Source organism: Calliphora vicina, chromosome 4, assembly GCF_958450345.1.
Source record: "Calliphora vicina chromosome 4, idCalVici1.1, whole genome shotgun sequence".
Taxonomy (NCBI): domain Eukaryota; kingdom Metazoa; phylum Arthropoda; class Insecta; order Diptera; family Calliphoridae; genus Calliphora; species Calliphora vicina.
The window spans coordinates 50533496-50544917 of record NC_088783.1 but is presented as its reverse complement, the minus strand read 5'-3'; the positions used below and the strand labels follow the sequence as shown (position 1 = coordinate 50544917).

Sequence of the window (11422 nt, the reverse complement as noted above, 5' to 3'; positions counted from 1 at the left end):
TATGTTAATTTTTTTATAATAAAATTTAAAATACTTAAAGAATTTCTTTTGTAAAATTAAAAATTTGTTTAATAAATTTGTTCTTTTTTTAACTGTATATTTATTTATTGAACGTGACTTTTATTACTAGGCCCAACAAATAGGTATTTAAATCTTTTAACTAAAATTAAAAATAATTACTCTCTACCAACAGCATTGTGGACAAATGTACCTCATTATATCGACGTAGAAGATCGACTGTACGAAGCCTTGATCGCGCTTGGCTCTGTGCGAGAAGTATAGTAAGCGAATTGGGGTGGCATTGTAGTAGTATTATCCTTCACTAGTAGAACATCCAAGTCATTGTGGATGTTCTCATTTCTTATAAAACATGGTGCATACAACATGATCAGTGATCAAAGATCACATTTATAAACCAAGTTATTAAGGATTTTAGATTTTTGAGTTTTTTTATATAAAAAATCGATTTTAGGTGATCGCAAATCAAGCAAGCTCCTTTTCTCTATTAAATTCTTGTTTACAAAGTTGATAAGGATTTTAAATCTTTGAGTTTTTTCATATGAAAAGCGATTTTTGGTACGAAGTATGAGTGAAAAATGAGACCAAGCTCGTTTTCTCGATTAAACCCTTATTTACAAAATTACTAAAGAATTTAGTTATTTGAGTTTTCATATGAAAAATCGATTTTTGATCAGAAATATGGGTGATCACAGGTCGAGCTCCTATTCTTGATTAAACGCTTATTTACAAAGTTATTAAGTATTTTAGATTTTTGAGTTTTTTCATATGAACAATTTTTTGTCTCGACAAAGAGTGTTTTGTAGAATTTTTTATGGAAACAGCATTCTTTCGACATCGAGAAACTGTCAGTAGCTCTTCGTCATTTCTCTATTAGCAACTAAAAATTATCATTTCAAAAAATACAGATTGATATTAGAATTAACATATCCTTCGTTTTCTCAGAAGATACAAAATATTACATTTTTAACTATGTATTTATTATTTAATTTTTAATGAATAGAAATTCCAAATTAATAATAATAAATTAGTGCATTTCAATTATATACTTAAAATCCTGTTTTATGAAATATGGGGAACAAATAACATCAAACCATTGGGTCAATTCAACGAGCACTATCAATCAAATTTTTCAACAATGCACCTGAATGTACCTAGGGATTGACTATGAAATGCCAATGAAACATTAGTTTAAGCTTTTGTCAAAGTTTATCCTAAAATCGAGTTAGCCATCAACATCAAGACTTTAAAAATTTGCCGATTTAATAGACAAAACCAAATATTTGTGTAGTGTTTAACAATTATTATGAGCTGAGAAATAGATTTCCAAAAAATATATTCACGTTTTCTTGCCTATATTGTAAATTAAGTTACTCTAAATACCACAGCGCTCTAACGGTCTATTATCAAACACTTTAAATTAATATAATTTATACAGTACTTATATTTGCACTCTGGTTTGTGTCTTCGCTTGTTGACATTGCTATAAAGTAGTTTTATATTATTAATTTTATAGCATATATTAAGGCACTTTCAATAAAATGCAATAAATGACCATAAAATGTAATAAAATGTAATAAAAAAAGTTAACGGTTTTTCCAATATAAAAAATTCCATATATCCATGAAGAATGTAAATGCAGAAGTAAAAAAAAAATAATTTTAGTGCAAGTCAGGCTCTCAGTGCATGCAAATGCACTAACTAACCTTGCAATAAATTTAAATTACATTTTTTGTTCGTTATTTATTTTAAGTGTTAAATTTTATATGCAAAGTTAATTATTTTTAAAATATTTATTAAAAATACACTACTTTTAAGAAAGAGTCAATGTAAGCAAAGGGTTTAATAACAAATAAGTAATTTTAATTAATTATGGCAAATAATAATTTTGTCGTGTCTTTTCTTTTAGGGCCTTCTCAGCTGCAGTACCGTTATGTAATGTACGTAAAAAATTATTTCTCAATGGAGTGATGTCACACGCGGCATTTGTACAAATCTTTTCGGTGTTATTACTGGCCCAAAACCATGTAGCCCAGGCGGCACGTTGTAATCTGGACCAATTCACCTGCAAAGATGGCAAGTGCATACTGCAAACCAAATTATGTGATGGCCGTTTAGATTGTTCGGATAATTCAGATGAAATCGATTGTGGTAAGTAGACAATGAAAGGAATTTACAATTAAAGAAAAAAAAAAGAGAAAGCTATTGTAAAAGAAAGAGAGCATTTAACATAACCTTATTTATATTTTTGTTTCCCTCTTTTTCTCTACAGATTTAAAAATGTGCCGTAAACCCGACTGGTTTCAATGTTCTCTACCACATGGTCCCTGTCTTTCGTCTGATTTAATTTGCAACGGCATTGAAAATTGTCCCGGCGGTGAGGATGAACTGGACTGTGTTGAGAACGAGCGAGGCTCATCGAAAGATTTCGGTATCGGAGGCTGGCATTCTTCGCAGCGTAATTGCAGTCAATATGAATTCACTTGTCAATCGGATCGCTCCTGCATACCGCTGAATTTTATGTGTGACGGCAAGAAAGACTGTCATGATGGTTCCGATGAAACAACTGGTTGCGTTAAGGCCCAGGCTAATTGTCAGGGTTTCTTTTGTCAAAATAATCGTTGCTTGGAAAGCAAGAAATGGTTGTGTGATGGCATTGATGATTGTGGTGATGGCAGTGATGAGATGAATTGTGGTAAGTTAAGAATTTAGTTAATGTTTTGGAAAGTAGTTGGTTATTTCTGACTATGATCAGAATTCGTGTTAATGGGGGTAATTAGTTAAATTTGTATGTATTAAAGTGGTCCTTATAAAATTGTTCTCCATCATCTAAAAACCAAATAGATATTTAATTATTAAATATGAAACAAGTAAAAAAAAGTATAGTCGGTCAAGCCCAACCATATTATACCCTACACTAAGTAAATTAGCAAAAACTTTTTTCTCTTAAAATTTTAATAATTTATTTTCGTGAATGATTTTTGGAAGAGAGCTTTAATGGGAGCTATGACTGACCAATTATCTACCGATCGTCATTAAATTATGTCGTGTAATTTATTTATGAAACTTCTTTCTGTTAAATTTTATTAGCATACCAACATTTTTATAAGATTTATTCTCGTTAAAGTGAGTTTCGGAAGTGGGCTCTGTATTTGTATATTAAACTTATTTGTGTTAAATTTAGTGTTGAAGTAGTTTTTAGTAGTGTGCCTTACATGGAAGCTATGGTCAATTATGAATCGATCCGCTCAAAATATGTAGCTTTGCTTTATTTGTATATAGATTTTTTTTTGCGGAAAAATTTTAGTGAATATCTAGCATTTATGGCCGATAAAGTCCGAAAATTTGAATGGGCCTGTGTGAAATAATGGACCAGTATTTCCCAGTTTCAATAGGCCGAAGATAATACATGTGCCAAATGCCCAGTGGTTTAGAGACGTTTTTTTTTTTTGGAAATAATTCGGTTTCTCGGGAACTATTGGAGATATTGTTACGAAATTGCACGCGGCCGGAGCTGAGGTGTTTGATTTGATGTACATTAGTTTAACCCCTAAAAGGTGGCCACCTCGGGTCTCACATTTTTTTAAAAAAATTGCCAAAAATCCATTTATGATCCGAATGAGCTGAAATTTAAAATATAAATAGTCCTTGAGAAGATCTACAAAAAATACGTATACATACATATGTATGTTATTTCTTTAGTTGAAGAGATATTTAGGTTTATTCATTTATTATTATTTATTTGTTCGATCGTTTTTTGGTTTTTCAAATATGGCGGTCCTACGGAAAGTCGAATTTTTTTTTTAAAATATCAGCTATATTGGCGATAAAATTCTAAATAAAACAAAATCAACGTGCTAACAGTTATGTCGTCCCTATAAATAGTTACACGCATCCAAAGTTGGAACATTTTTTTAATTTTTTTCCGAAAAAGTCCCTATATTTTTTCTTTTATAGAAAAAAATTTTCTTCGGGACTATATACAATTTTAATATGATCTGGAAAGAGAACTTCATGAAAAAGCATGTAAAGTAAAATTTAACTCACTTAAACGGACATTAAGCTCCCAGCCCTATCCAAACATGCTTAATTTTGAAACAAAATTTCAGGTTTGAGTAAAAAATTCTAAAATTGTAAAACACCGATCCTCGAAAGAGTCCCATTTTTATAACCCTATATGTTGTTGCAATACACACAAAGTATTTTATACCCTTCACCATGAGTGGCAAGGGTATACATAAGTTTGTCATTCCATTTGTAATTTCTACATTTTTCATTTGCGACCAAACAAAGTATTTATATTCTGGATCGTTATAGATAGCGGAGTCGATATAGCCATGTCCGTCTGTCAGTATGTCCGTCTGTGTGTTGAAATCAACTTTCCGAAGCCCCCAAATAACTTAAATACACGATTCATACATCAATATCTCCGAAATCCTTGCTTCCAGAAAATTGGTCCACAAATGGCTGAGATATAAGGAAAAAACCCATATCTGGATTACTAAATAATTAATATAGACAATATGGATATCTAATGATAGATATTTCAAAGACCTGTTATATGACGTATATAAGACCATAGTAAGTTGAACCAAAATGGGTCAATATCGGGAAAAATATTTTTTAACCTGAATTTTTTTTTTCACCAAAAAAATTTTTTTTTTACTAAATAGTAAAAAATTTAAAAATTGAATTTTTTTTTAAATTAAAAAAAAATTAAAATTTAAAAAAAAATAAAAAACAAAAAAATTTAAATTTTGTTTACCTAAAAATATTTAAAATTTTTATTTTGAAGTATAATTTGGTAAAGGGTATATAAGATTCGGCACAGCTAAATATATCTCTCTTACTTGTTTATTAATAACGTCAAAGTGGGCACTTTTCTAAAAAAGCTCAGTTTTTGGAACATATTTTTCCCGTTTTAGGAATTTCGGTATTTGAAAACAGATAACAACAATTATAATGCCATTGACTTAAGGACATTTAGAACTATATTAGTTCCAAACTTTGTTATGATATCTTTAGCCGTTAAAATTTTACATTAATTCAAATTTTATATTTATCTTGGTGGAATATCATATCATATTGTCATATTGTCATAATGTCCTAATATTTCACAATGGTTTTTATTGTCTTTCAAGTAAAAAATGTCCTAAAATAATACTACTCTCTATGCTATGTTTATTGTGTTATCGTAACCAACCAGCAGAGACCTGCGCCGAATGCCTTAGAGTTGGTTAAGCCAAGCTGCCGAGTCGTGATATATTAGGACATGATGATAATATGACTGATAAGAGACCTTGTGAATTGACCAATTACATATTTACTCTTCAAAAGCTCCGTTTAAAAATGTTGAATCTGGATTGGATCTACAATCTGTATTCTATATGTCCACAAAATATCTAACATTTATACCATAGCTATGTATTTACCTCTTACCTTCTTTCCAGCTGAAAATTGTACCCCAGAAATGGGCAAATTTTTATGTCGCAACAACATCACCTGTCTGCCACTCGATAAAGCTTGCGATGGCACCCCCGATTGTCCCGACCGCACCGATGAATCCTTTCGCTGTACAGCATCCAATAACTGTAAGAATAAAACTTGTCCGCCAGCCTCAAAATGTCAAATGATGCCACAATCGGGACCCGAATGTATCTGTCCCAAAGGCTACAAACATTCGCTGCTCGAAGATGTTTGCGTGGACATTGACGAGTGTTTGGAACAATATGGGGTTTGTAGTCAGACTTGTGTTAATGCTCCTGGAACATATAGATGTACTTGCGATGAGGGCTATGGTCTAAGGGAAGATAATCGCACTTGTGAGGCTATTGGTGAAGAAGCTTTGCTCTTGTATACAACTCAGGTGACGGTGATGGGCGTTAATCTGAGATCGAAGAGAGTGTATACAGTGGCTAAGAATCTGTCAAAGGTAATTGGTGTGTCCTATAATGGGGAGCATATCTATTGGACGAATATACAAAATGAAGGTGAAAGTATTGTTAAGGCAAATCCGGATGGTTCACAGCAGGAAATTTTGCTAACATCTGGTTTAGATGCTCCCGAAGATTTGGCAGTAGATTGGCTAACTGGTAAGCGAGTTTAAGGGATTTTAGTTAACATTTAGTTCAAGTGTAATATTGTTTCAGGCAACATTTACTTTTCGGATAATGTTATGCGTCATATAGCCGTTTGCTCAAATGATGGCCACTTTTGTACAGTTTTAGTTACCGATGATGTTCATCAGCCTCGTGGTGTAGCTTTGTGGCCTCAGCGTTCCCAAATATTTTGGACTGATTGGGGCATAAATCCCATGATTGCTCGTGCTTCTATGGATGGCACTAATTCGATGCGTTTGGTCACCGAAAAGATTCACTGGCCCAATGGTATAGCTTTGGATATGTACAATGATCGCATTTATTGGGTTGATGCCAAAATGGCCACCATTGAAAGTGTACGCACTGATGGCACAGATCGCCGCATGGTTTTGGAAGAAATCCTTAAACATCCTTATGGCTTGGCCATATTTGAAGATCATATTTATTGGTCCGACTGGGGCACCAAAAGTATTCATGCTTGCAACAAATTCACCGGCAAAGATCACAAAGTCATTACCAAAGATCGCACTATATATGCTGTGCATATTTATCATTCGTCCAAGCAAAAGAAAACCTCTCATGCCTGCGAGAGAACACGTTGCTCTCACTTGTGCTTGCTGGCTGAGAATAATAAATATTCGTGTGCTTGTCCCGATGGCATGCAACTGGGTCCGGATCAGTTGCGTTGCATGAAGACCCATAAGAAACAGCGGCTATTTTTGGGCGTAAGAGGTAATTTACTGGAAATGGAGCATACCACATTTGGACGTCATACCATAACCACCACTCACAAACTGGATATGTTTATACACCAAATGGCCTATAATAGTGTTAATAATACGGTATTTGTGGCCGACAATTTCCAAAAGGTGATTTGTGAGGTGGACCTGCAGAGTAATACGGTGAGGACATTGGTAAAGGGTAATTTGGGAAATGTTACAGCTTTGGCATTTGGTAAGCATCCTTAGGCGGTTTATAAAAATAAGAATTATTCTAAATTTAAATAATTTTCAGATCATTTATCCTACAATTTATATTGGAGTGATTCGGAAAGACATGTAGTCGAGGTTTTATCTCTACAAACAAAACACCGGGCTATTGTTTCTTTCTTTTCTGGCGTGGAAGCACCTATTGGTTTGGCTCTAATACCAGAGGATGGGTAAGGTTTTAGTTATCAAAGCAAACTATATTTTTTTAAATAATTTTTTTACAATTAAAGCACCATGTTTATTGCCTTGAAAGCCCGCTATGTGCACATCGATCAGAAATCTTTGAGCGGCATGGGCGAACACTCTCACGTTTTTGAGGATGAGTTGGGCGATGATGACATCAAATTTGTGACCGATTTCGAGACAAACACTTTATACTGGGCTGACAGCGATTTGGGTCGCATATCGTTTTCAGACTATCGCAATTTACATGCCTATACTTTTCGAGGCCGCCTAAAGAGACCCTATTCCATAGCCATAGTGGATGAGGATCTGTTCTGGACCGAACTCAGATCGAATACGATACATTGGACGCATAAGAGTAACATGGGTCCCCTAAAACGTTTCGATATAGAGGTAAATCGAGAACTTTACTCAACACATTCTCTACCCACGCATATTCCTTTGACGGCCAGTACACCCGCGCAATCAGCTGAACATCCCTGTCAACACTGGAATGGTGGTTGTTCTCATGTTTGTGTGACTTTGGGTAAATTTGTGGCGGGCTGTCTTTGCCCAGCTGGTTTGGTATTTAGAGATGCCACAAATCATACCTGCATAGAGGCTTTAGATTGTGAATTCCGCTGTCGTTCGGGTGAATGTTTGACTTTGTCACGCAAATGTAACAATCGCAAGGATTGTCCGGATGGTTCGGATGAGGAGGGCTGTGATGTGGATAAGAAACAGAAACCTAAAGTTGTGTGTCCGGTGGGAAAATTCATGTGTCATAATGGAGAACAGTGTCTGGATGCTGATCGGCGTTGTGATGGTAAGAAACAATGTCATGACGGCTCCGATGAAGAACATTGTGAACATTTTGGTAAGTAGGAGGAAAGTTTAGGGGTTAATGATTAATTAAATTGATTAATTAAAATTGTAGATAAGTCGAAAAATTGTCATCGCCATCAACATGTCTGTGACAATGGCAACTGTGTGGACTTTAGTGTCATGTGTGATGGAGTCAATGATTGCGGTGATAATTCGGATGAGGAGAATTGTAAATTGGCTAGAGCTAAAGATGCCGGCATGCGTCCAGTCTGTGGCAAAGATATGTTTCAGTGTAATAGTGGCACTTGCATTGCCAAAAGCTGGGAATGTGATGGCAAAATCGATTGTTCCGATAGCTCAGATGAACATGATAAATGTGGTAAGTAACTGGTCTAAAACAGAAACATCTAAATTGAAAAAAATCCTACCACTTGATTATAGTCTCCTCGACATAGTTTCTCAGTGGTTTCCAATTTGAATTGCTAAGACATTTCAAGTTTGGCATGGTGTCCATGTTCCCTCTCTAATTCGACTAAATGTTGGACATTTCCAAAGATAATGTTCCAGAGTTTCGTCATATAAAATTAAAGTCGGTTAAGCACCTAATCTTCTGGTTACAGTTTCTCAGTGGTTTACAATTTGAAGACATAAGATTTTCCAATTTTGATATTGTGTCCTTTTCCTTTATAATTTTGCTAAATGCAGGACATTGGTACTGATAATGTCCCAGAGTTTCGTCCTCTTCCTCACACACTCTACAGATGATTAACTAGTCTTCCTAGTGTTGGTATATTTAGATTCAGAATCTTCTTTGTAATTTTTTGATTTGGGTTCCATCATATAATGTCGGTCGTTCTGCTAGTTTCTAACTCCTCTGTACTCTTTCATTTTAGGCATTAAAGATTGTCCCAAAGACATGCATAGATGCTTACTTGGCCAGTGCATCGATAAACGTTTAGTTTGTGATGGTCATAATGATTGTGGTGACTTTTCCGATGAGCTCAACTGCGATATGGTTACCGGCAAAAAGCGTAAAATGTACTGTGGTGATGAGCTAAATCCCATGTATGAATGCCCTAGCGATCCCAATGTATGTCTGGAACTTTCCGCCAAATGTAATGGCACGGCCGAGTGCCCACGTGGAGAAGATGAAGCCGACTGTGGCAACATGTGCAGCATCTATGAGTTTCGCTGTAAGTCAAGTAAAGAATGCATACGCTCTGAATTTCGCTGTGACAATGAAAAAGATTGTTCGGATGGTTCGGATGAGGAGAATTGCGAGAGACATGGCGCCTGGAATGCTTCGGTGGGCATACAGACACATGAGAAACCCTGTGGTCCCAAAATGTGGGATTGTCGAGATGGTGAGTGCGTGGATGAATCTCGGGTATGTGATGGTTTCGAGGATTGTGATACGGGAGCCGATGAGGGGCCTTTGTGTAAAACTGCCTGCAAACCTATGGGCGGAAAAGCTCCCTGTGAAAATAAATGCAAAGCAACGCCAGCTGGTGCTGTTTGTTCCTGTTTTAGTGGCTACAAATTAGATACGGATCATCGTTCTTGTGTTGATATCAATGAATGCGAAGAACTAGATCCCTGTGCTCAAATATGTGAGAATAAGCATGGTTCGTATAGATGTTCCTGTTATCCAGACTTTATGATGCGTCCTGATAAGGCCACTTGTAAATCAATTGAAAGTGAAAGGTCTCTATTATTCTCCACTTATGATGAGGTGCGCAGCATGACCGAACAGCCCATAATACTGAGAGTTGCCTGGAAGGCAAATGATACCAAGATAAATGGTTTCGATGTAAATGTTAGACTACGTAAAGCTTACTTTACCACAGACAATGAGAATATTCTATACAAGGTGGATGCGGATACTGCTGAGGTAAAAGCTGCCTTGGAGCTGCCTATGCCAGGAAAAGTGGCTGTAGATTGGATAACTGGTAAGTTTTTAATTTGTTAAATAGCTAATAAAGCCTATAAAAAAACATGTCTTCTTAACAGATAACGTCTATGTCATAAGCCGCAATCAAGTGTACGAGATCAAAGTATGTTCGTTTGCGGCCAAAATGTGTGGCACTATATTGAAAGTTAAACCTCGCGAAATTATCAAAGCTCTCACAGTGGACGCTTACAATAGACGTTTATTTTTTGTGGTGGTGCAAACCCAAACATTTGGCAGCCACAGGTCACGCATAGCCACAGCCAATTTGGATGGCAGTAAACGTGAGTACATGCTAACCAAAGAAATGAGTTTCATTACCACCTTAGCCTGTGATCCCTACAAGAAAATGCTCTACTACACCGATTTGCATCAGAAGACCTTGCAGGGCATTAGCTATCGTTCGGGATCCAGAGGTAGCCCCATTACATTGCTACAGAAAGGAAACGTCATTATGCATCCCTCCGGCTTAACCTGGTACGAGAATCAAGTGTTTATTGTTAATCTGGGAGCCAAAGAGGCCATACGCTGTTACCTATATGGCTCAAGGGAATGTAAAGCCTTTAACTTGAATATTCTCAATGCTGAGGATATACTTATAGATGGTGCTTCGCGTCAACCCCTAAATCGAAATCCCTGCAACATGGCCAAATGTCGTGGCATGTGCGTTCAAACTGAGTTTAGCTATGAATGTATGTGTGGCGATTCCATAGTCAGTGAATCGAAATACTGTGATACCAACAATGAGATCACCTCCTCAGCATTGCTGATACATCGTGAAACACCCTCAAATGATGATCAGGGATCATCCCATATAACAGCTGTGGTTTGGTCGCTGATTACCTTCCTGATACTGCTCCTTTGCGGCTTGGGGTATTTTTATTATCGTCGCAAACAGCAGGGACAACGTGATTTCATTCGTAACCTGCATTTCCAGAATCCATTGGCATCATTTATACCACAGCACGGCAGCAAAACAGGCACCCTGGACAGTGGACTCACCACCACCGGAACGGGCAGCTCATCGGGCACCACGGCAGCCTCGTTCGAGGTCGAACGGGAGAAGTTACACATTGGCTCATCGATTCAGAGATTTCTGCGCGGCTCTACGTCACCGCATGGCTCGGAAATTTTACTGGAAACCGCCAAGGTGGGTTTGATTATTCTATCGTTGTTTCTACTTCTAATTCAAATTGTTCTATTGTTTTTAATTATATTCTTATGAAAAGCCCCACGAGATACATGAAGTGGTCATGGAGAAACAACAACAACGACCAGCAGCATCGCTCATACCAAATTTGTTGGTGGAAGATGCCGAACACGATAACACCCTCACAATTGGAGATTATGATGATGATGCGAGAGCCCGGCTTGTACCCTAG

At 36.4% G+C, this 11422-nt stretch overlaps 1 protein-coding gene across 1 annotated transcript; it reads left to right on the top strand.

The window, feature by feature from the left end:
- Positions 1-1988: 1988 nt before the first annotated feature.
- Positions 1989-11422, top strand: yl (Putative vitellogenin receptor yl). The gene is made up of 10 exons (XM_065509326.1): positions 1989-2169; positions 2291-2713; positions 5469-6110; positions 6168-7070; positions 7131-7275; positions 7336-8144; positions 8205-8471; positions 8986-10041; positions 10103-11190; positions 11270-11422. The coding sequence occupies exons 1-10, from the start codon at positions 1989-1991 to the stop codon at positions 11420-11422; spliced, it is 5667 nt and encodes a 1888-aa protein (XP_065365398.1).

Bases quoted from the DNA above. Each gene is read 5' to 3' on its own strand.
- yl (XM_065509326.1), top strand. From the start codon at position 1,989: ATGTCACACGCGGCATTTGTACAAATCTTTTCGGTGTTATTACTGGCC. The intron at 2,170-2,290 runs GTAAGTAGACAA...TTTTCTCTACAG, and splicing joins TTCAGATGAAATCGATTGTG to ATTTAAAAATGTGCCGTAAA. The intron at 8,145-8,204 runs GTAAGTAGGAGG...TTAAAATTGTAG, and splicing joins AGAACATTGTGAACATTTTG to ATAAGTCGAAAAATTGTCAT.